This window comes from Ambystoma mexicanum, chromosome 6p (assembly GCF_040938575.1).
Source record: "Ambystoma mexicanum isolate Mex_15411 chromosome 6p, UKY_AmexF1_1, whole genome shotgun sequence".
Classification (NCBI taxonomy): Eukaryota; Metazoa; Chordata; class Amphibia; order Caudata; family Ambystomatidae; genus Ambystoma; species Ambystoma mexicanum.
This window is the reverse complement of record NC_090935.1, coordinates 1,308,282,713-1,308,308,853: the sequence shown is the minus strand read 5'-3', so window position 1 is coordinate 1,308,308,853 and position 26,141 is coordinate 1,308,282,713. Positions and strand designations below refer to the sequence as shown.

Sequence of the window (26,141 nt, the reverse complement as noted above, 5' to 3'; positions counted from 1 at the left end):
GTGAGGGATGCATCCGTCACGATCGTCACCTCCGGCCAGGGAAGCCAAAATGGAGCCCCCTTCATCAAGTTGCCTTCGACGGCCCACCACAGAAGGTCCCGGGCGACCGAGGACGGCACCTGAATCGAGTCAGACATCCTGCCGGAGGACTGCGACCATTGCGTCTTGAGTGCCCACTGCAAAGATCTCATCCGCAGGCGAGCCTCTGGCACCAGAAGATTGCAGGATGCCATGAGGCCGAGCAACCTCAAGAACTCGAATGCTGGGAGCGTCTGGGCATGCTGAAACTTGTGCACCATCTGCTGAATGTGAAGAGCCCTCACCTGGGGAGGAAAACACTGCCCCAGGGAAGTGTCGAGCACTGCTCCGATGTACTGGAGCCGCTGTGTTGGCGTCAAATGGGACTTCTTTAAATTGAGGGAGAAGCCCAGCCTGTGAAGGGAGCGACAGGTGACCGATAGATGATCCAGGACTTGCTCGGGAGAGCTCACCCTGATCACCAATCGTCCAGGTAGGGGTAGACGTGAATTCCCCCCCTTGCCTGAGATGCGCTGCCACCACCACCATGAGCTTGGTGAAAACCCTCGGGGCGGAGGTCAATCCGAACGGCAGGACCCGAAACTGAAAGTGCGAGTAGCCAACCGCGAACCTCAGGTACTTCTTGTGCTTGGGATGGATCGGCACATGGAAGCAAGCATCCTTGAGGTCGAGTGACACCAACCAGTCCTGAAGCTGAAGGGCCTGGAGGACTTGAGAGAGAGTAACCATCTTGAACTTGTCCTTCCTGAGGAGTTTGTTCAAACGGCGCAAGTCCATGATGGGTCTCAATCCCCCGTCTTTCTTCGAAATCAAAAAATAAGGGGAATAACATCCCTTGTTCCTCTCCGCTACAGGCACCAGTTCTATGGCGCCTTTCTCCAGCAGGGCTTGAATTTCCTGCGCAAGGAGCGGATCCGGACTCTGCAAAGAGAGGTTCCCCGGTGGATTGTCGCAAGGCCTGTGTCGAAAAGGAAGACAGTAGCCGTGGGTTATGATCTCCAGAACCCACACATCTGAAGTAATGGCTTGCCACTCTACAAGATGCTGCGCCAGCCTTCCCCCAACCGGCGAACCATGGGACATGGCCTCACGACAGAGTGGGAGCGGCTGCGGCGTTACCCGAGGGCAAAGAGGCAACTGCCCGAGCGGCCTTGGCACCACGGGTACCCTGTCGTCCACCTCTGGTACCCCTGCGTTGGCCTCTTTGACTGCCAGCTCCTCTCGCTTTACTGAAGGATGAGTAAAAGCGAAAGGAACCACCCCTCCACTGCTGTCCCCTAGGACGAAAAGGCGGAGGTTGGCGAACTGCAGCGCCCAACGACTTCGCTGCAGCTTTTGAGGTCTGCAACCTCTCAAGGCTCTGTCAGCCTTGCTGCCAAAAAGGTGTTCACCGTCAAAGGGCATGTTGAGGAGCCGGGACTGCACATCAGGAGCAAACCCCGACTTCCGCAACCACGCAAACCTGCGTATCACGGTGCTCGCCGCCATGGACCTACTGACGCATTCACTCAAGTCCAAACCCGACTGAACGGACTCACACATGGCATCCTTACCATCCTGGACCATAGCAAGGAAACCATCCCGTTCGTCCCCTTCGGGAACATGTTCAGCCGCTAACGCAACACAGTTCCACAGATTGTGCGTGAAACGTGACAAGGCACAAATGGAGTTGGCCGCCTGAAGCGCCATACCACCAGAAGAAAACACTTTCTTCGCCCAACCATCAAAACGTTTGTCGTCCTTATCAGGAGGGATGGTAGGGTACGACGCCTGCTTCGCCGGGGCCGTGGCCGCTTGTACCACCAAACTCTCCGGAGTGGGGTGCCTGGTCACGTAGCAGGGGTCGCCACTGGCTGGATGGTATTTTCGCGACAAGGATCTGCCCACCGCCGGGAGACTCTCCGGAGCAGTCCAAGCCGCCGCCACCCTTCTCTGTAGAGCCTTATGGAACGGCAGAACCGGGTCAGTTGGGGGACCAACATCAAGGATGTCTGTCAGATCATCCTGCACAAACTCCCCTGGGGGAGCAGACCATCCCAAGTACTCAGAAAACCTAGCCATAAGGCGCCGGTACGAGGAATCAGCATGAGAGCCAGGCTCAGGCCTACAAAACTGGCATCATGCAGTGACTGTCTCAACTCGTCAAACTGACTATGGCCCGAGACAATTTCATCCGGAACCTGACTAGGAACCAGGCCATCAGAATCCCCATCCGCCTCTGAAATATAGTCCAGGTGGCGAAAAGAAGGCACTCGAGAGTGCTTGCTCTTAACCAGAGCCTTCCGAGCGAATCGGCGCCAGCGTCGAGAGAACCGGCATCGGCGCCGAGAGGATCGGCGTCGACGTCAGATGCAGCGCCTCCAGAATCAGCGGCGTCGACACAGCCCTCGAGGCCGGAGCCCCGAGCGTGTCCCTCGACGGCATCGACGACTTCCTCGGAGCCAGAGCCTCGAGAAAGCCTGTCGACGCCCTCGACGCCACAGACGTCGATGCCTTCTTCGAAGACCTCACAGGTGCACACGGTCTCGAACGCGTCGAGGACCGGGACCTGGAACGGGTACGCCGAGAACGAGTCCCCTTGTCTGAACGGGACCTCTCCCGTGACTCGTGCCGACCACTCTTGCGAGCGGTGTCTCTCGACCTCACACGACCGACACCACTCGGGGGCGCGGACGGCTGAGTACCCTGCGACTCAAGAATCGCCAGCATCTTCTTCCCGAAGGAAGCCCATTCCTCCGGCGTCGCACGGCTGGAGGGGTAAGCGACGTGCCGGGCAGAGCCCTCCGAAGAGGACCTGGAAGACGACCGGTGACGGCGCTTCCGAGAATGCCTCGAAGAGGCTGAGGAGTGGCGAGACCGACTCCTAGAAGGAGACCCACGAGACTTCCGACAATGACACGGAGTCACCCCTCGAATCATTCGTCGAAAGCCCCGCAGACCTCGACTTCCGGGGCTTGGACACCCGACCTACCGACAACTTCTTCTTACGTTCGCGTAAGGCTTTGGACGTGAGCGACTGGCAGTCGATACAGTCATCCGTGTCGTGGGCCTCCCCGAGGCACCAAAGGCAGGTGTCGTGCGAGTCCGTCACCGACATCTTGGACCCACACTCCCCGCACTTCTTGAAACCCGGACGCGGGGTCGAAGACGAAGTAGACATCTTCAGAAGGATTTACACAAACGAACAGGTTCGAAGAACCGAGATAGAACAGAACTCCAAAGAGTCGAGGCGTTTAAACCGAGAAACACGAAGCAACACGTTCGCGGAAAAAACGGAACTGAGGCTATGGGCGTCGTGCGTCCTACTTATCACATCGGATGACGTCGGACGTCGGAGGAGGTCCTCGACGACGGCGCATCGACGTCATCGACGCAGGATGCAGAAAAGTTTCCGAAGCAGCACAGCTGTGGTGATTACATGTCATAGATATGGAATACGTCGGAGGACCCAATCCCCTCGAAATAACGAATACCATAATAACGAATACCATAATAACGCATTCATTTTTTGTTGTTTTTGGGGGGTTGCCCCCTAACCCCCTTTTTTTGTTAGCAATACTTTTCCCCCAACCCCAAAACCACTATCCCCACTCCCAAACACCTTTTTTAGTTTTTTTTTTATTTGTTCATTTGTAATTTGTTATTTTAGGTTTGTTACAATATTAGTTACTTTGGTATTAGTTATAATCGCTGCATACCACTTTTTACTGATCTGCACTGAAACCCATTGTATAAGATGCATGTACCTGTGACCTATTTTAACTAATGCAGGCATTTGTCATGTAACCCCTGAAGTAAGGCATCCAAGAAAATGTTCACTCCCCTCATGTGGTTTTCAGAACTGCACGTTTTATCTACAGGGCATGGTTGCTGAGAAACAGGATCCTTAAGAGTGGTCTCGGCATGAAGACGAATGATAGTTAAGTGCCTGAGTCTGCAAGCTTTTGCACTCCTCAGACACTATTATGATAAAAGCTTACCTGTTGATCATCTGTGCAGTGATAACACTCACAATGTGAGGGACAAGCTATTACTCCCAACCTTGACACTTTTACTCTAAGCAAATTTGAACAAATCTATGCCCTGTATGCGGGCAAAACCGAGAGCTATTTATGACATGCGGTTGATTTGCACTCACTGACCTGTAATTTTAGGGAAGTTTTTAGTTTGTTGAGATAAATGTGCATTTTATATCGAATTCTTTGCTAATTTGTACTGATGTTTTTATATAGCTGTTGATTGTTTACTGGAACTATATGGCATAGCTTCTGGTCCATAAATTAGGGCTGGGATGACCTTTCCCCTGTAGAAGTTAATGATTGCCACCATGGGGAATTTTCAGAACTTCCTGTCCATTAATCTCGCCCGAGTAGCCAATGTTTTCACTTTTCTTAGTAGGGCTTCTTGTGCTGGTTTCTCGATATAACTGTTATAGTTAACACCCAAGTATTTGAATGGTTCAACCTCTTCGATCTTAGTTGGTCCCAGGTGCCATGAAAATGCATTTTTCAATTCTTTTCCCCCAATCTGCAATGGCATGATTGTCTTCTCCTGGTTTATTTCAAAGTGGTTTGTGTCTACATCTCTTTGGAGGCTGTCCAGCTGTCTTTGGAGGCCAATTTCAGTCTGATCAATTAATATGATATCAGCGTACAGTAGTCTTGTCACCTTGGTTTGGCCAATTGTCGGCGGAAAGGCTCTAATAGATGGTTCAAATTCTTGGATGTCTGAGATGTAGAAGTTATAGATGGCTGGGGTTAATGGACGGCCCTGTTTTACTCCTCGCAAGGTCAGTATTTCTGATGTTAATAAGCCTGCGTGGTTTAGGCACACTCCAATTGTGGTCTCAATATGAAGAGCTGACAGGGGCTCCATTATAAAGTTAAATAATTATAAAGCAATATGGCAAGAGACAATGAAACCAATAGATAGTAAGGAGCAAAGTGTGGGATGTGTGCCACTCTGACAAGAGTGCATCTCTCAACGTTAAATTACATACGTTCAATCTGTGTTTCTAATATGCTTTTGTTCATCTTTTTTATCTCGTCCATTACACATACACTATGGCAAGAGCACATTCATAACATTTCACGTTAGTACTTCTTGGGTCAAGTGAGTAACCCCTGGTCAGGGAAAAAGCCCTGAAACCCAGGAGCTATTTTCAGCTCCTGCTCCATGAATACCAATTACCCTGCCTGCTATGCTGCCTCTGCCCATGCAGTCCGACGTGTCTAGGCCCAAATGTAGAGATTGACAGGCAGTCTCTCAAACATCATTAATGATGGTCTCAAATCCTTCTCGCATTTCACCTGTGGGAGTGTTCTCTGCAGCTTAGGCAATTCCATTCCATAAGGTGTAGGTGTTTTGCTAATGCACAAGATATGTTAATGGCTTTTAAAATAATGCTACCAGCAGTGAAGACTTCTTGTGAGGACATCATGATGCTTATTGTCTGTATCGGTAGGGATGGTAGGATAAGCTGCAGATTTTAAACGACGTTGCCACCTGTACCACTAAAATCTCTGGAGTTGGATTCCTAGAGAGGAAATCAGGGTCCACAGAAGAAAGCCTGTATTCCTTTACCAGCTTCTTCTCAACAGCCGGAGGTGTGTTTTTTTCACCATACCTCCCATAATCGGAGTTGTTAGTGCTCTATGGAAGGGCAGCACAAGTTCCTTAGGAAGGACTTTATCTAGTATGTCAGTGAGATCAACCTGATCTACGTGCTTGGCAGGACGACCCCATCCCAATTATACTACTACCCTATTCATGACAGTCTTGTAAGCTGTATTAGGATGAGAGTGCATACCTGTTTTGTCAATCAACCTCAGGCGAGGTATCCAAACCACTTGCAGCTTTCAAACATGAGGCCAGGTCTTCTAGGAGCGATTGATCCGAAATCAATTAAACAGGAATATTAGCAGTTCCAAAGCGTTCATATCCAAAGGGGACAAAATCCTCCTCCTCGAAAATAGACCCAAAGGATTTAAAGAAATCAGGTTTTGATTGGTGTTTGTATTCAGGTGTGTGAGGGATCAGAAATGAGACACGAACACAAAGTGGCAGTGTTTTCTACATCAGACATTTTTATTAACAGAAAAAAAAGGGTTGGATAAAGGCCTCGCTGTCCCCTATCCAAAGGAAGTGTTCCAGGCCAGGAAACTAAAACTTAAAGTTCAGTCTGTGTCTTGTCTTCAAAATTATATGAACTGTTCGTGTTCAAAACATATCTGGCTCGCACAATAGAAATGAATCAAGAAGTGAAAGGAAAATGTGTTTGACTTACGTTTAACCAAAATGTTTAGGGGTGAAACAAACAAATCCAACAAAAATGGTTTCTCCAAAAGAGAAGTCCTTGGATCCATAGCATAGTTCCCTGCCCCTTGATTTCAAGAAGGGTGGCAAAAATGTATTTTCACAAATAATGTTTGAGGGCAAGAAGGTCTCTTCCATGTAACAGTTTATCAAGGCTAGCAAAAGTGTTCTTTTTTACACAACTGCTTCAAATAGGACTTCCTGGCATCCCCCTTAGGATGCTTCATCAGTGTTACGCTTCATCCCCTCTCCTAGTCAGACTTCCAGCTGGACCTTTTTCTTGTTCTTCTGAATAAGGGGAGCCTTTTTCCCCCTCATTCATTCTTACTTGCTCCAACCATGGGAATTATATTCTTTATGTTTTACCTTATTTTATGGAGTCTTGCATTCCTCCATATCTCTTAAAGGCATCTGTTACACTTTTGCAGCACACAGCACCCTATGTGTAGTGTTGCTGGGGACCCTATGGGTTCTCCTTTTTATATGCTTTCATTTCCCCCCCCATGAACTACTGTGCTTAATGAAAGAGGGGTACTTTGTATCCTTCCGAAAACTTTAACTCATGAGAGATCAGCACACCCCACCTTATGTAGCATGCTCCGGGGATACCCAGTATCCCCCCTTCTCTGCCCCTGGACATTTTAGTCAGAGTGACTACTCTATAGTTATGGCTGTGGCAGAGGACGTGTTCTACCAACATTTGTGCGTTTTTCCACCACAGGCTGTACTGCACACAAAAGGGTCACCTATGTTCCATCATGGTGGCTCCTTCCTTTTTTAGCCATTTCTTGTGTGGTTGGCCTTTGTTAGCCCTTCTACCTTTCTGGTTGGGAGGGGGGTTTGAATGAGTTTTGCCTTCGGGCTTTTGGGAGCGCAGTTCGAAAAAAAACATACTCTACTCCCTGCCAGTCTTGGAGGGACACAGAGGGGCCGTGTGCGAAAACACTTTCATCATCTTTTGAGAGAACTTTTCCCATTCGGCCACCAAGTTAGTCTTTCTGGGGAAACTTATTCAATGCAATGAATCCCAAGGACGAAGAATGATGAAGTCATTTTTTATCTTTCTTCCGAGTGATGGGACTCACACTTGGACCTCGATTGCTTCAAATGTTTGGAATGTTTTTTGGGCCTTTCTCCGATTGAACTCCTACCTTCAGAAGATTTCTTTTGAGGTGTGGAAGATAGATTTAGAAACCTACCGACCTAGGGCGAGCTTGGACCTTCTCTCCTTCATGGCCTTCCCAGTCAGTTTGGCAGGCGCCGCATTCGGCTTCATGCTCTGCGCGGAGGCACCAGAGACACATCCTGTGTGGATCAGTGATCAACATCTACGAGTCACAGTACGCACATCTCTTAAAGCCTGTTTTCAGCATGGACATTGTGGAAAAAAATACAAACAATGAAAACATAATACATTAGTCGAAGACAATCACCGAGGCAAACCGTTCCCAGAGCGCACTGTGCATGCAGAAAAACAAAACCGAGGCAATAGGCACGGTGCAGGCTATTTATACTATGATCAACGTCACGTCCGAAAGTGGGAATGGTAACAGTCGAGGGACATCTACTCTATGCCGCACAGCTACCCCTGCTGGCGAAAGAAATTGCGGAGACTGCAAAGAAGAAATCAAATCCAAGATGAGGAATCTGACAGGACAATCCATTAGAAAGAAAAAAACGTTCCCAGGGCATGTTACATTACATGGCCACAGGAGGACAAATTCCCATGGTAGGGGTGATGCAGATGACAGTCTGGGTAGAATGTGGATTTTTTGCTTGAAACCACTAATTGGCCTTGATCGTCCAGGCTATAATCTGCATTAACAACGAAACATGATCAAGGCCTCCATGCGACACCCAATACTGCTTAGTCAATCAATTTAGCAAAAAGAATCAATTTTATTAGAATATCAAAGTTTTAAAAAATTTACATAAATTAGTGTACATATGTGAACCCACAAATACGTGTATAACTTGACATACACAAGTCAACATAACAGACACAAGAATCCTGTATATTCAACATAAATCCCAGACAGACTGTAAAAAGCATATATGTAAAGTGCCAAACCCCCCCCCCGCCCCCGAACACATGGGGGGCTCCTAGAATCCTATTAGTCCTTTTCGTGACCTGCCCCTTTTTTGTGCGGCCTTCATCAGGACAAAACAGATGTTTTCACGAGAACCCAATGTGTTCCTGTGTCTTTCCTATTTCTACAATTCAAACCCATGTACGTATTTTCTGAGTAGTGTGGTGTATATGTAAGATGCAACCTCAAAAGATCGTAAAATTACATAAGCAGCTTTTCTTTTCATTAATGTATATTATAGTAGACTACATACCTTCTGGTTGTAGCCACTGGACTAGTAGACTATAAATGGCCCACATGCTCTGCCTGTGCTTTTCAGGAGTCACCTTATCCTAAAGGCAGATATATTGTATACAACAATAAGGACCCATGAAAATAAGTCCATGGAACTTCCCTAATACCCAAAGATTTGTGTAAATGCCATCTTACACATGTGCTTGCAAGAAATGTCCCACGTTTAGTGATCTCGTATATGGGAATCACGATTTTCCAGAAACGCCTGCACTCGAAAAGCAACATACCACTAAGTGATCCGACATAGAAGCAAAGTTTATGATAAACTGGGACAAGAAAAGGGACTCACCAACTTTCCACTCACTCAGCCTCCTGAGTACAAGCAGTCCTAAAATCAGAGGTGTGCTCCTAATATCCGCTTTCTGCCGGTTGGACACAAATCGTCAATTAGCAATGTTGTAGTAACGGGTAATCACTCTTAAGCTTTATCTCAATTCTATGCATGCTCGCCTCTAGCAATTTACCCTTCCACCAACTAAAGTGTGATAAGGTTCTCCCTCTTTCCCAGGCAGCTAGTTTACCTTTTACCCTGTGTACCGTGCCAGCACGGATCACTTCTAAATTCTTTAGTGTTGGCATGGAAGCTGGAGCGACCGCGTGCGCACCCGGGGGGTAGGTGGGGCATTAGGCGAGAACCACCACGGTAACAAGCAGTCGCCCCAGCTTAGAGACGCACTAAATAACATAACTGGAAAGTTGCCTGAACCTGCAAGGATTTGTTGGGGGTGCCAGGGAGACTACAGGTGTGACCGCGATGATTCCCCAGTGTGACATGGAGGCCTTGATCATGTTTCGTTACTGCAGATTATAGAGATGGACAGTCGCCAGCCATTTTTGGATGTAGCATGCTGGGTGGTGGCGGGGGGGGGGGGGCTTTGGTGTCCCTCCTCCCTGCACACCCCAGCCATGTGTTTGGGGATTTTAAAAAAAAGACAACCCCTCACCAAATGACCTAGTCTCTTGCTGCTGGAACACAAACCTGCATACTGAAGAGATAGCGGTTACATGAAGGCGACAGAAGCTCTGCACAAAAATCTAAAAGACCAAGGAATCAGCTGCCAAAGTGATTACTCTCCAGTCACAAAGAAGGAACAAACTACAGCACTTGTTTGTTCCACTAGGGACAGCTGGATCACCTCACCCGCCCAAAGCAAGCATCTCTCAGAAGCTCCATGTTGCAGACGACCTGGTGCTGCTATGCAATTGCTGGACCAGATTTGCCTCATTTGGCAAAACATAGCAAGCATACCTTTATTCCATCTCGACCAACCCTTTCAGAGAAGCGCCACAAACTCTCACTGCCCACTATTGCCCGACTGCATTGCTGTGCAACCCAGACACTTCGAGGTTGCAGGCTCTTCTCTGGTGTGTTGTAAGAAATATTAAACCCGTCTTCCATGGGGCCTCCTGGCACCGGCCCCAATCATTGGACTCTTTTTACTGAGTCTGTAGCCATAATAGGAACCAACTATGCCCAGTGAGCACCAACAGAAATTCTGAAAATCTAATTATTTCCCATGCTGGTGGCTCGGACCAGTGGCTGAGTTATTGAGAATATTTTATATAAACAGTCCTTTCAGGTATCTGCTTGTCTCCTCTAACTTTAAGCATCATTGCTGAAGCCTTCAGGGGCAGGCTCTGGGTCTCTGGAGAACCTTAGTACACCTCTGGACCAGCCCTAGAGCTGCAAACTTCACAGTGAATAGCTTCTTCACTTTGAGATTCATCTTTCTTCCCGCTGGCGGGCTTTTTCATTTGGAGGCCCCCTCTTCAGATTGAAGGGAATGCCACCTGTCGGAGCAGAGCGGAACACTGGGTCTGCATCAGTTAGCTGAAAAGGAATCATTTTTCAACAGTACAAAGAAGAAACTGCTTTTCCACAAGCCACCGACTTCCACTGAACTCTGTTCCCTCCCTTGCTTGCTTTTTAAAGAGTTCTCACCATCCACTGAAGACTACTTCCCAGAGTTGCCACAAACCAAGCATAAACTATTGTACCTTGAATGATAAGTTATCTTAGAGTTTCTTACCTTTAACTATAGCAACGTTTACCATTTTGCTTCGTCTATAAAAAGATGGTATATTGCTAAGAATATATATTTTGTAGACAATCTTAAAGTGCATTTAGCAAGTGTTTGATATGCCGCCTGACCCATATGCTCACTTCCTGGATTTGGGACTGGGCTGCTCCGCCAGCATACCCCTTGGAGAGCCTTTATACTCTAAAGGAAACACTGAAAACCAGTAAAGGTGGAAATACCTTGTCTCTAGAAACAGTGCTTAGGGAAAACCCTAACAAGCTCAACCACAAAAATAAGCCATTTGCTGCAGACCAAGCAGGCAAACCGATCGGAGCCAGCATAATAGGATCCAAATGTCTGTTGACACTTCACTGCATCTCCATTTCACCTCCATGCCTTTCATTTTAGAGTATACAGCCCTTTACACAGGGGTTAAGTTAACGTCCAAGCATTTTAAAATGAAATGGAGTGGGTGGTGGTGGAGGAGGAGCAGTGTTGAAACCAGCGCACAGATATTACAACAGTTGTAGCAAGTACACCATTGAAGTTATTCCACACTTATTATAATCCAGACATACAAGTTCCGAAGTCTACAATTATACCTCTAGACACCTCAGTCTTTTTAGTGTACCATTGTCCTTTATAGTGGTATTGATTGATTTAGCCATGGTCAAACCCTTTTTTAATTCAGGTTTCCAAATTTGATGAAAACACTGATATGATGCCTCTAAAGATGCCAAATGTGTTGCTTAGCTGCCTTTAGCATCTTCGCTCTCCATTCTTTTTTTCTTTTAAATAAAGAAATACATTATAATGGTGTCTCAGCACATTCACGTTAGGCATATAAGGACACTGAAGTACAAGTAGATGGTGATGGGCCCAAGATCATAATCTTGGTCAGGTGATGACTACAGGGTTTGAATTCAATTCATTTTTTCTGTATCCAAAGTGTTCTGTTTAAACATTAAACAGGCCTCAAAATGTGCACTTGCCACTAGTCATTGGTGATCAACAGCCGACACTAGGTCATTGTGTATGTGGAGAATTGAGTGGACAAGTGACTTTTTGTGCCTGGTTAATAACTTGCAACTTTACATTTTTACCCCCTCAGACCCCCTTGACCAGTCTTTGTTAGCAGCCTTTCCACTAGATCTTTCGCTCACCTTCCATTCCAATCTTACACTCCCTCATTTCCGTACCTCCCCCCTAGGCTTCTGGTTGATGGGTCAACATGGAGGGATTTGGAGCTTAGAGAGAAAGTCCTCGTGTTTGGATGGAGGGCAATGATGTGCCTGTAAGGGTTGTTTGGGGCTCCATGTGCTTGGTTGGGTGGGGATGTGCCCATGTGGGCGTTTCTACAGTGGTGCTATGCCCGAGTGGGATTTGGGGTTGGATTGTGGAAATGTGCAACAGGGCAGTTGGCTGGACACAGGATGTATGCATGGGGGCGATTGATGGATGGGAGGAGTAGGAAGAGATGTGCAGGATGGAGCCATTGCTGTGGAGGGAGGTGCGGGGGGAAGAGGGCAAGTGGTGTGTGCAAATGTGTCTAGGGTTGTTTGAATGTAGTGTGGCTATGAGCATGTGGAACTCTTGGTGTGTTGCGCAGTGCCTCGGATGAGTGTGTAGGGATATAAATGTGAGGGATATGGGCTAGAAACGGGCCATGTCTGAGGTGCCCGTCTAAATGTATGTAGTCCTGCATGAGCACATGCCAGGAAAGCTTTTCCTTTTGCCTCTTTCCTCCCTCTTCTATGCAAAACCCCATGTTTTTGCTTTGTTTGGACTGCTGACCTGACTTTTTGGAGGCAAGGTAAGCCTTCTGCTTTACTTCCCTTGCTTTGTACTCATTTTTGTGTGTAAACTGATCAATCTATAAGACTCAGTGCTGAGAGACTATGGATTTCTTGTATTTTTCAAGCTGCACTCATCACTTTACAGTGCAGTGCGGTCATGATTCTTTGTATTCTGTAACTTTGTGGTTAGAAATACAATGCTCAAGGATGGTATGGTGGCAGTAGATGGTCTAACGCCAGGTTTTTAACTAGTGCACTTCAGTAATCACCGCAAATGGCTACCAAGAGTGGCACTGGCTAGCATTCCAAGATGGTCTTGCCACAAGATTTTCACCGTCCTTTGGTCATATCTCCTTCCTACCCTCTCCGATTCGGAATAGCAATAGATGGAAGCCCTTTCCCAGGCAAAAGCGCAGTCTGTGTTTAAGCCCAGATGTGGGGGCTGGGACTGTTCATTCAGAGTCCATATGCAGGTGCCTCAAAGTCTGTTGCTCGGCAGATTGTGTGGCCAGTGGCCATCATTGGATAGCCACTGCCAGTGTGAATGTGCAGATCCTTAACATTGATGGATCAGTGCGCGCTTCCAGTCCAGATTTTGGATAAAAGGAGGCCTTGTGCAACCATTCGACAGCCAGCCATTTGACAGATCATCAGAGCTAAGACCCCCTACGAAGTGCAGCACTCTTGTGACCCCGTGACTACCGTTGCAGCAGATCGACAATGCCTCCAAACGAATCCAGGTGAAGCCCTGCTCCTCTGTCCAAACCTGAAGAATGCCCTTGTCGGTGCTTCGACGCCTGGACCAACAGGAACAACCAGTCTCGACCGCTGCTTGAGGATCCATGCCTGCTGAGCCATCAGAAGCTTCCCTTGCTACCTCTGCAGGCGGCGTGTCCTTGGAACTTGGAGGATCTTCATCTAGTGCTACAAGATACCTGCTCCTGCAATATCAGCTTCCTTGTTCCAACGGAAGCCATGCATGGCCTGCTACTTTGTCCATCCTTCGAAGATTGCCTGTCGCCGCCTGGTCGTGGTGACTCCCATTACAACCGGTCTTCGCTCACTAAGGTCTACTCCTCCACTGAAGTCTTCAGAATTCCACATAGCCAACCTGGCCCGTTTTAAACTCCAGTTCCCTTACTGCACATGTGGTTACTGTGCCTATAATTTTGAAAATCGAATCTGGGCATTTTGGATTGGGTTTTGCTTGTTACAACTGTGGGCAGTTCTATGAAATTTTGTAAAACTGAACCTGCTGCTCGCTTCCTTCTAGCTTTACGAATTTTCCTGCCTTGTTTTTTGCTGAATGGGGAAATTCTAATCGCTATGTCTGTAACTCAGTTATGCCATAGCTATGCCACATTCGTTTGTTGAAGTGTTCAGTTATCTGCTGCATCTTGTAACCTAGGCACTTTTCCCCTCTGCTCAGTCATCTGCTGTTGGACTCTTTGTGACTGGTCCTGCCGCTAGGCTGCCGCCTTGCGAGTTCCTTGTTCACACGTCCACCCTTACAACTATGGTACTCTATCCCTCCTAACTCCATCACCTTTCCTACCCCCTCTCGAAGCCTTGAAGGAAAACATTTAAGAAAGCACTCATCTCCCATCCCTGATTGCCAATTGCTGACACTTACGTCAATGGTTCCTCCAGACTGACTATCGGTGACAACCTTTTCACTGTCCCCTCTCCTGACCTATGGGACAACCCCTTATGGTCTCTGTTTTCTCCCATTTGCCTCCCCGGACCATTAATGGTGGAACCAGGTGTGAAGTTCTCTTGGCACACTTCCCATCATTTCCTTCCTTCCTTCCTTCCTTCCTTCCTTCCTTCCTTCCTTCCTTCCTTCCTTCCTTCCTTCCTTCCTTCCTTCCTTCCCTTCCTTCTTCCTTCCTTCCTTCCTTCCTTCCTTCCTTCCTTCCTTCCTTCCTTCCTTCCTTCCTTCCTTCCTTCCTTCCTTCCTTCCTTCCTTCCTTCCTTCCTTCCTTCCTTCCTTCCTTCCTTCCTTCCTTCCTTCCTTCCTTCCTTCCTTCCCTTCCTCCTCCTTCTTCCTTCCTTCCTTCCTTCCTTCCTTCCTTCCTTCCTTCCTTCCTTCCTTCCTTCCTTCCTTCCTTCCTTCCTTCCTTCCTTCCTTCCTTCCTTCCTTCCTTCCTTCCTTCCTTCCTTCCTTCCTTCCTTCCTTCCTTCCTTCCTTCCTTCCTTCCTTCCTTCCTTCCTTCCTTCCTTCCTTCCTTCCTTCCTTCCTTTCCTTCTTCCTTCCTTCCTTCCTTCCTTCCTTCCTTCCTTCCTTCCTTCCTTCCTTCCTTCCTTCCTTCCTTCCTTCCTTCCTTCCTTCCTTCCTTCCTTCCTTCCTTCCTTCCTCCTTCCTTCCTTCCTTCCTTCCTTCCTTCCTTCCTTCCTTCCTTCCTTCCTTCCTTCCCTTCCTTCCTTCCTTCCTTCCTTCCTTCCTTCCTTCCTTCCTTCCTTCCTTCCTTCCTTCCTTCCTTCCTTCCTTCCTTCCTTCCTTCCTTCCTTCCTTCCTTCCTTCCTTCCTTCCTTCCTTCCTTCCTTCCTTCCTTCCTTCCTTCCTTCCTTCCTTCCTTCCTTCCTTCCTTCCTTCCTTCCTTCCTTCCTTCCTTCCTTCCTTCCTTCCTTCCTTCCTTCCTTCCTTCCTTCCTTCCTTCCTTCCTCCTTCCTTCCTTCCTTCCTTCCTTCCTTCCTTCCTTCCTTCCTTCCTTCCTTCCTTCCTTCCTTCCTTCCTTCCTTCCTTCCTTCCTTCCTCCTTCCTTCCTTCCTTCCTTCCTTCCTTCCTTCCTTCCTTCCTTCCTTCCTTCCTTCCTTCCTTCCTTCCTTCCTTCCTTCCTTCCTTCCTTCCTTCCTTCCTTCCTTCCTCCTTCCTTCCTTCCTTCCTTCCTTCCTTCCTTCCTTCCTTCCTTCCTTCCTTCCTTCCTTCCTTCCTTCCTTCCTTCCTTCCTTCCTTCCTTCCTTCCTCCTTCCTTCCTTCCTTCCTTCCTCCTTCCTTCCTTCCTTCCTTCCTTCCTTCCTTCCTTCCTTCCTTCCTTCCTTCCTCCTTCCTTCCTTCCTTCCTCCTTCCTTCCTTCCTTCCTTCCTTCCTTCCTTCCTTCCTTCCTTCCTTCCTTCCTTCCTTCCTTCCTTCCTTCCTTCCTTCCTTCCTTCCTTCCTTCCTTCCTTCCTTCCTTCCTTCCTTCCTTCCTTCCTTCCTTCCTTCCTTCCTTCCTTCCTTCCTTCCTTCCTTCCTTCCTTCCTTCCTTCCTTCCTTCCTTCCTTCCTTTCCTTCCTTCCTTCCTTCCTTCCTTCCTTCCTTCCTTCCTTCCTTCCTTCCTTCCTTCCTTCCTTCCTTCCTTCCTTCCTTCCTTCCTTCCTTCCTTCCTTCCTTCCTTCCTTCCTTCCTTCCTTCCTTCCTTCCTTCCTTTCCTTCCTTCCTTCCTTCCTTCCTTCCTTCCTTCCTCCTTCCTTCCTTCCTTCCTTCCTTCCTTCCTTCCTTCCTTCCTTCCTTCCTTCCTTCCTTCCTTCCTTCCTTCCTTCCTTCCTTCCTTCCTTCCTTCCTTCCTTCCTTCCTTCCTTCCTTCCTTCCTTCCTTCCTTCCTTCCTTCCTTCCTTCCTTCCTTCCTTCCTTCCTTCCTTCCTTCCTTCCTTCCTTCCATTACTCTGGTTGCCACACCTCCAACCTCATCACCCCTACCGACGGGGGCACCCCACCTCGGAAAACCTTTAAAAAAAAAAAGGTGGCAAACAGCTTCACCTAGCTACCCTCAATTCCCGCTCTGCTGTGAAACATTCCTCAGATATCCGTCACCTCCTTGAAGACTGACCTCGACGTCCTCGCTCTCACCGAGACATGTTTCAATGCTTTTGCACTCTACTTCCTGAAGGGTACAAGATACTGTCCAAGCCCAGGTCTAGCCTGTCTGGAGGCAGCGCGGCTCTCATCTACCATGAATGGGTCCCTGCATCCGTCATAAGCACTCAAGACATTCAAAGGAGGAGTAGAATTGTCTGCAAGCTTAGTCTCTCTCCTACCCTCTCACTCACTACAAGCTACAGGCCTGCTAGGCAGATTTCCCCCTTCCTCTCTGAATGGGCAGACCTTGCCTCCTCTCTTCTGACCTCCTCCCCTAAGCTTCTCCTCTTTGGAGTCTTCCCTCTGGCCCAACCCACTCAGCCAGGGAGACACCCTGGGTGCGCTCATCTTAGCAGATATCCCCCATCTCTAACCCTCTCACTACTCACTCTCTTGGTCGGACCATTCTCGCCTCACATCTGGAGCTCCTGGGCTTCCCGGCTAAGCCTCTTCCTGCACGGCCAGTCTCCTCCGCCGGCATTCGACCTATGAAATGTTGCATCAGTAGCTACTTTTGCCGTCTCCTTCACCACCACCCCCCACCACCACCACCACCACCACCACTGCCACTATCCACTCCCACACCGACTCCACTCTTGCTAGCCTTCACCTCTCCCCATCTCCCAACACCTTTGACATCCTTGCCCCTGCCATGAGGATCTGCACAAAGCCGGCCTCCAAGTGCAATAGTTGGTAAGATTCCGACTTAGCCTTGATGAAACTCGAGTGCAAAGTTGCAGAACGGAAGTGGCTGGCTTCTAGCACATCCTCTGACAAACTTGCCTGCCGCCTTCGCCAAAGGCAATATAGAATCTCTACCCGCTCCAAAAAAAAAAACAGGCCCATATCCAATCCCACATCTCTGGAGCCACGAACACGCCTGAACTTTCCAAAATCTGCAAGGAACTAGCCAATCCTACCACAGTCTACTTCTCTTCCTTCTCAGGCCCTCTGCACAACATTGGCCACCCACTTCACAACCAAGACTCATTACATCCTTTCTGCTCTTTCCTCTACGCCCCTCCTTCCCCCACCTGCATTCACCTTCTCTCCGTACTTTGTGTTAGGTTGACGACACACAGCTTTCCTTTAAGCTTCCCTAGTCTCCCATTACTGACTGGCTGCTAGTCAGGCATGGTGCACTGCCAACAATCTCTGCCTTAACGCCAGTAAGACATAGATCTGTCTCATTGGGACCCCTGCTCCCTCCTTCCCACCTATACTCTGGCTGCCCTCCTGGAGTCCTCTCCCCTCACCCTAATGTGAGGCTAAAAACATGGGTGTCATGTTCGACTCTCCATCTCATATCACTGAACTTGCTAGGAAGGCCCACTATCGGCTTCACCTCCTCAGAGGCACTCTTTCCTCACCTTCCCACATTAACTAAAGGCTTGATTACTGCAATAGCCTCTCTCCTCAATCTGCCCTCTCCCAACTAATCCAGAATAGGACTGCAAGACTTAACCCTGGCCTCAAGCCCGGGGGCCACATCTTTCCAGCCCTAAGATGACGATGATGATGATTATTATTCCTCCTCCTCCTCCTCCCTTCTTCCCCCTCCTCCTCCTCCCTTCTTCCAGTCTCCCCTTCTGACCCCTTCCTACTTGCACTCAGGCTCACTAGCCTCCTGAGGTTGGTCCACCCCCCCACCCCCCCTTGCACTTACACTACCAAGTGTTCCCCTGACACAAGCCCACCTGGGTACCCCTTTGCACTTGCCCACTCCCCTGGGTGCCCTCCCTCACCCATCCCCCTGCACTTCTTGATACTGAACTTTCCTACTAGGCCATGTGACATTCGGATCGTGACAGTGTGTTTTTCCTTTGCGCCCCTTGCGACGCCTGGAACACTTCTGTATAGGCGCCATACAAATGTTGAATAAATAAAATGCATTTCATTGAATTGCATTGACAGTGCCTGGAACCATAATAGAGGCACTGCGACTAAAACTAAATCCTGTATCTGAAACAGACCTCGGCACCCACGTCCCCCTGGGCCAAGCACAGAAAAACGCATCGCCAACAGAATCCAGAAACTCTGCAGTGATCTCTGGAGAAATGAGAGTAAGGGAGCCAAGTAAACATCTGTTCCTTCACCCTCCTAGCACCCCTTGCCCAAACCACCCGCAACTCATCTCCTCCATTGAGTTAAATGAATGTAAAGTGCTGTCCCTATCCCTCCCTTTCCTGACTTAAATCAGTGGTGGTCTAGTCAAGGATCCCTCTTGGGTCTTCTGTAGAAAGTGGGATTGAAATAGTTCCTTACCTGAACATTTCCTAACTTTTGAAACACTTGAAAAGTATCATGGGAATTGTCGACTTTAGGGCACTAGATCCCATTCTCGGGGCTAGACTTGCTAAGTATTTGGGAACTATTCTAGTGTTGCTCTTAAGTGTTTCTACAGGGTGTTTATAAATCTTATAACTTACCCATATTGCACTAGTTTTTCTTCAAATGCTTTTCAATCTTTTTACAAGATTAAAAGTATAGATGTATTTTCTAGTAGTTGTATGACAATACTTACCAGGATGCATCATTGCTTAGTGCGTTTAAGGCCCAAATATAAAATTGTATTTTTGTGTTCATCTGTCCAACTAGAATTAGTGGAGTGCTCGGTGTGCGTCCCATTGTATCCCTAGACCACTCTCACATCCCTCCCAAGTCTATGCTTATCCACTCTGCTTCCTACCTTGAATGGGTTTGGCTAGACGACTTCAGTGTCTTTCCGGTTCACCATAATAGGTTGGCATCCCAAAGTCCACCCCTAAGGCCGATTTTGGTAATTCACCTTAAAAGATGAATGATGGCAAATTTAGTCTGTGGCCTTTATTTACATAAATGTTGCGAATGCCCTGCCAGCTTTTATTTTCCAGATTTCACAGGTGATCACACGTAATTCCTTGCCACCTTAACTGCACTACCCAAGCATTCCCAGGGGTCAATGATATTTCCCCCAGGGCCACATTGCTACTGCCATGGCTATAGTCCTTCAAACAATCCTGCCTAATGAAAAGTCTTGCTGATCCGGCCAGACATCATTAGCAGCCTAAGGGGCAATGAAATGGGTCATGGTGGAGAAACTGCCAAACTGCCATTAACGTTATGGTTGCTTGGCAACCTCATAACTTTGTCTCAAAGCAGGAACTATTTCATACTAATGAATCAATTGCAGAAACTGCTTAGTCAAGGTTTTTGCAGGGCTTGCAATCACAAGCCTATTTGTTCATGACTGAAACATAATTAGTTTTGTCGCAAGGTGCCGAGAGGTTCACAAGAGTGGACACAAAGGTTCCAGATACAGCAATGTGACTTCACATTCTCAAAATACATCTCCGATTCAATTTCTCATTAAACTACTGCTCGGTCTTACTGTCGACTTTAACCATGGCCATTGTATATCAGCGATCGGCCAAAAACGGTCATGTTGCAACAGCCGGTTTCTTCAAAAGCCATGCATAGCACTACATTGGTCATTTGAACCGCAACAGATGGTCATCAAATGCAATATGAGAAAATCATGGATCCCTCAAATAAACTCACCTCCAAGAGAAATGGATCTTACAAAGATTGCAATTACAGACAAAATGGTGAATTTAAGGAATGATCTGTCCAGCTTTGAGAGTTCACCTTTTGCCGAAGCCTGTACCAAGCATGTAACCCAACAACTCTGCCCCGAATGTATTCACATCGGATCCCAGAATTCACTCCAAATGGACAGAATACACTCCCGTTGCCTCATGGAGCATCTTGCCCAAGCAAAAAGCAGCTACTATAGCTTTCTCTCTAATCTCCATTTCTCGGGCCAGCAACTCCTTGTTCTCCCTCTTGTGATTGGATGCCCCATTCACTTTTTTTGGTCTATAGCATCATGATTCTTCTCAGATCTTGCTACTCCTTTTCTGATCAAATTCACTCCAATATTTGTGCCATCAAGCTCTGGATGCTCACCCACTCTTCTTTATCCTAAAGCTACTAAAATACATTACAAAAAATAAAAAATTAGTTTCCCCTCGCTGCAACCCCCACGCCAGTCCCTCTCATCACTCCAATAGCCCTCTAATTATCTTCCCATTTTTATGTCCAGAATCTTGGTCTCACCTTTGAATACTCAATATCCTTTACTGGTCAAATTGCTTCTTGCCCTGTTCAGCTAAACATCAGTAAAATCATCAGTTTACCTTCTCTGCTACAAAAATGTACACTCCCTGAATTGTTAACAGCCCATCTACTATTACTCACTCCTTTCGGGCCTCCCCCTCCTTGTGCACCTTCCCCACTTCAGTCCATTTTTAACTATTAAATCTTCGCTGCTTACTTCATACATACTCCAATTCCTTCTCCTCGTATTGCTCTCTGCTTGCAGTTTTTCCCAGCTTGTTTTCCAGGGTCTTTCCTCCCCATTTTGGTTCATATTCCCAATTCTTCCTCTTTTTTTCTATCAGCTGTCACACATCACCCTTTGTTCAGTTCTGCTTTTACAAATGTTCTCTTCTCACTCCCAAAATCCTGGAATAACTTCCCACCCCTTGCTTCAGCTCCACTTTTAGCGCCAACATAAAAAGGTGCTTCATTCACGTAGATTGGCTTGAAAGGTCAACGTTAATTTTTCTATACTTGGCTTGTCAAAATGAATTCAATCGAATCAAATTATAAATTGGCAACAAATCTTGCATCAGTCCAAACATTGGATGAGAAGTTGTATGAGCTAATTAAACAATTCAGAAGTATCCATTCAATGTAGCTACCCTTTCCCATATGCAACCGATTTGTTCTCCATCAATGGGGCATTAACCACACACAGACATGGCTTCCTATGACTGAGCAATTCTCCAACTAGTGACATTGAAACTTTAATCCCGAAATAGCAATACCCAATTTTCTGCAAACAGCACCTGCAGCTCAACAGACAGATGAATATACCAAGTCTCACATCAGAGAAAAGCAACTATTTGTCTAAACACTGATAAACGACAAGTCTTAAATCAGATTGTAGAAGTTACAACCGAAAACCTCTATTACCCAAAATTAAAATAGACTAAGGCGGCTTAAATATCTAGAGCCCGGTGGCAGTCTAGTTTATGAAGAGCTGCAGTGCCATTTCTCATCTACAGAAACATCCTTGCTGCCCCTCTAAGCTGAAAAATCAGGCAGGTTGTGGAAACTGCCACGTGGTCACATTGAGTTTTGGATGTGCTAGACCTCTAAAAGGAAAATTCAAACATCTGCCAAAAAATGAACACTTACTTTAAACAAAACAAAAAAACTGCATTGTCGAACAACTTACCATCTGCATCTCTCTTGATCTGTTGAAGGACAACATATTTGGCAAAGCTGAACATTAGGAATATAAATTTGGGGCCACCAGGAGAAAGGAATAATGATGCCACAACCTGAGGAAAGTCACTTCCACATTCATCCTAGAAAAAAGGAGAAGACATCAATTGGCACTTCAGAGTGAATGCACCTTTCCACTCAAGTACATCTTCCATAATCACATTAACAGAAATGCATCACAAGGCAGGTCTTCAGAATAGACTGGATAAGCAAATGTCTGCAAGCAAAGCAAGCTCAACACATACTCACATGGCATTGCAGTAACTAGAAATCTCTCATTGCCAGAACAAAGGATGTATATTTTCTCTCCCCATTGTATGACTCCATTAGTTTCTTTGTGACATTAAGGATTATCAGCGTGCATTCTTGCACGTCCTTTTGCACTTGTTAGATTTACTTGCGCAATTTAGACCCATTACACTTGGGAGAGAACAAAAAATGTACTTTTAAGGTATACATTTTGTCATCCCTACTGTCCCTGATGGCCTGTTGGCAGGGACTGCTTTTATCTTGTGTGTATATGGTAGAAGGTCTGCACGCGGGGGTGGTTGGCATATAAAAATGGGAGGTGGCCAAAAAAGATCCAGAGAAGGAGAGGACCCCACTGAAGAGTCCAGATCCTTAAGACTTCTCACCATCACCTATATTTAGAGATTGCAGAGTGCTCCGAGAATAGCTGGAAAGGTTGAGGTTCCAGCCTGGATGGTTGTAGTCAGTTACTGATGAGCATTATTGACAGAAAGTAGATTAACAAAGGCCCCAAGGCGAGTCAAAGGGTCCCAAAGAATAGATCCAGTGGATGCAAGCAATCCAGAATATCAGACTGAGGTGACCACTCTTTCCTTGATTGGCAAGGACAACAGAACAGGCATTGCGGCATCTTCAGGACAAAGAATGCAGAAGAGTCACCCTATATAGAGAGTCATAGGTCATGCTTTTGACAACGAGCCCCAGACAAGTGACTGTCACCACACTGGGAGGATGGTACCAGGGCCCTGTCCGATTCTCCAAGCGCAGAGTAAAGGGTCCAACAACAACCAAATTGAGCCAGTGGAATGATGCTATGAAAACAGGAATAGGGGACAGGGGGGAGAAGAGGCCGCTCAGGGTTAAGTGTCCCAGAGAGTTGCACCCCCATTGAGATCTGGATGGAATTTACTGAGGAACTATAGTTAAGGCAGCACCAAAAAACAAAAGAAAAACACCCAATGGACAGTGAGAGGAACTCAGCGGTCAGGAATTGGACTTTCTATGTTCCAGAGGTGAACCTTATAATATACTAGGATTGTCGAATCAAAATTGAAGTGTAATGATATTGCACAACTAGGTAAGTTAAGTTAAATACGATGCCGCTAAGATCGTGCAGACTGAGAATGTTACACAACATATTTGGGTTGGAAATCGTACAGAATAGTCTGCACCGCACCCTGCCCTTATCCCCCCCCCCCCAATTAGAAACTATGCCCAAGATCAAACCACTTTGGTCAAGAAGAGAATTCTGAATTAGAATCCAGAAGTTCTGGTTATCTTTCTTTGAAGTAGCACTTACTACTGTACAGTATACTTCCAAGAGCCACCTTTATTAGATAGGAAGGTTGAAGCAGAGTGAAAAAAAATATTGGCCAAATAACAGTTTGGGGGTAAATTAGGAAACCATGATTATGATCAGTGGCATTATTTCACAAAATGTTCAAGTATCGTTGAGAACACTGAAAATCCTTGGCCGCCATATCACAGACATGGATGGAAAAATATCCTGCACCTAGGTGACTGCTTTTTGATGAGTTTAAGATTATTATTTATTGGAAACCTAAAACTGCAACATGTTAATAAACAGCAATTGATATGTGGCACCAACAAAAATTACAGTTTGCATATGAATTTTAAAAAAAAATAAATAAAAAAATCGGTTCAGGAAATGGTTTAGGGTTATGGCAAAGCACTTCACATAGGGTGCAAGCAGAAACAGAAGTACCCCTCTACAAGGAGCTCCCGGCATTGTATGAGTCGGAGGGATAAGAGGACGACTGCGACTGTAATCACAGACAGTGCACTAGAAGTGAGTCCAATAAGAGTGGCGCAGGCAGGAAACAGCTGCACATGGCATTCCCTTGAAAGGTTTTTCAGTCCGAATTGTGTTACATGCATAGTCACTCTACTATGAAGTGTTGTTTCTGGGACATTTGGAGGCCATGATAAAATATATCACCTATTGAATAGGTTGTTCAATTGATTTTTCGCCTATATGTGGGATTACCATGCATAAGGAGCAGTAAGCCTAGTAAATGAATGTGAACACACAAGATACAAGAATTGGAAGCTTGAGTAAATATGGAAAGAAGCTAGCACTTAACACTGAATGTCCGAACCAAGTGGTTTTAGGGACAGAAACATGTCGGGCCTATGAATGTAGTACTCACAAACTGGATCAAGTGCAATTTATCCGTGCATCCTATAGTGGCTTTATATGTGGTTTTACTCAGCAGTTTGTGAGTAATGTGTGTATGTGTCTAATGTTTTGATTATTGTATTTTGTCTTACAATTTGGAAGGTGTTTTCCAGAAATGACATACAAATCTAAAACAATTCTCTACAAGTAACAATTGATAAAACTTTTTTAAATATATTGGTAATAAAATGTATGACATTTTAATGTTTTTGTGCAACGAGGTCCATTTTTTCAGGACTAAGCAAAAGGTAAAGAATACGAGTCACTGGAAATATCGAACATGTGTTCCCTATCTCTTCTCTTTAATGTTAAAGTTAAAGGAATGGTTTGGTCAAAAAATGTTATTGTCCCTACGGGTCGCCCATGTGTTTTTAAGCCTAAGTCGCACGATTTTAGAAAAATTTCCTATGGACCTTACCCGAGTTTGTCGTCCATTAAACGCACGCAAAAACAGGCACCAGGGCGCTGCCATTTTGTGATAATCCTATCACTTGCCCCATCGCCCTGGCTGACCTGCTTTTGCGGCACTAAATCACATCCCCCCCCCCGCCCCTGAGCGTGACATTAACAAAACATTCATATTCCCCGCCTTTCTCCGTGACGTTACTGTGCTGCGTAGGCAAACGCGCCCATTCGTCTTCTACGCGACTTCACACAGAACCCGGAAACCAACACAGATCAACTCACAACACAGCGCACCACAATTCGGAATATGACTCTCTACTTTAAAATCAAACAGCAACACGGTACATTTGGTAAAGTACATTTGACATTAAATGTTTATAGAATATTCATCAATTGGCATATTAAATCGGAATGTGATTTTTTTTCTTCTCTCTATCTGCAAATGCTGTTCCGTTTTATCATGAGTCACGCGCTGTTCTTTATGGTACACAGGGTGTTGGTTTTCGTTAAAAGAAGCACTTTGGTCGCACGGTGAACCGCAAGGCTGTTCCATCAACTAGGCACTAGGCCAGCGTAAAGGTTATGTTGCTTCTAGCCGCTAGCACCACATAAGGGCATATGGGCCCTTGGCGATCGTCCCATAAGATCGTCAAAGTGGTGCAGTTGTTTACGAGAAGCTGCAGCTGACGGTTGAAAAAACCATCTGCTGGGGTCTGAAACTGGTGGCAGTAGCAGTAGGGTAGGATATACCTGTTTTGAAAACATAAAAATTATAAATAGTCTCGCCAGCCAATCTTTATTACTACTATTCATTTTATTTATTACGGCCGATCAGAAACTATTTGCTTGCAAGGATAGTGCAATGGAGAATGTTCGGCTCTAAAATCAATGCGAAAAATAACGAAATAAATCGAGGTTAACACAATGAGAAACTACTGTCTACATGCGTGTGGAATGTGGACATACATGCCCATGTGCCCGGTACAAAGACGATCCCACAAACGTTTTACTTGCTCTTCATTCCGTTATAATCGCGTCTAAAGAGTGAGTTACATTATATTTGCAATTTCAATTGTGTCTCTGCGTAATGCAGTCCGTAAATCCACTGTGCTCGTGACAACGATTTTTCGTATACTGAACTAACATGAAACTGTCTAGTTTCAGAATTTTCAGCCTTATCGTCTTAAGTTATTGCCCACCTCCTTCAAATGAAGTCCTTTCGGCATGGTCCGTGACTCTCAAGGTCAAAAAACAATAGAACCTTATACTGCCAGTGTGAGTTGTGGGCCTCTTCAGGCCGCGAGCTGAAAATCAAAGCCGCTGACCTTCACTGGAAAGGAGCATACATTCTTACTTTGCAACATCCCGTAGTAAAGCCATCTGTGAGAACTTGAATTTTCGAATCCATCCATGTACTAGGCCTCAATGTGCAAATGCAAACTGGCTTCTCTCCCATCTGCAACGGCTCGCTTGGCACGTTCTAAGGCCCCCAAATTTTGTCCTCGTTGTCCGCGAGCTTTACAGCCCTACAGAACCATAACTATGGGGATATTGACTTTT

The 26,141-nt window shown here is 46.4% G+C and overlaps 1 protein-coding gene across 2 annotated transcripts in view; it reads right to left on the bottom strand.

Moving 5' to 3' along the window:
• HAUS6 (HAUS augmin like complex subunit 6) overlaps positions 1–26,141 on the bottom strand; it is a 1,011,950-nt gene that overhangs the window by 880,645 nt on the left and 105,164 nt on the right. For both annotated transcript variants that reach the window (XM_069625969.1, XM_069625970.1), the window contains one exon: positions 21,678–21,810. In XM_069625969.1, the coding sequence (XP_069482070.1) occupies positions 21,678–21,810 (133 nt within the window). The remainder of the gene's footprint in view (positions 1–21,677; positions 21,811–26,141) is intronic.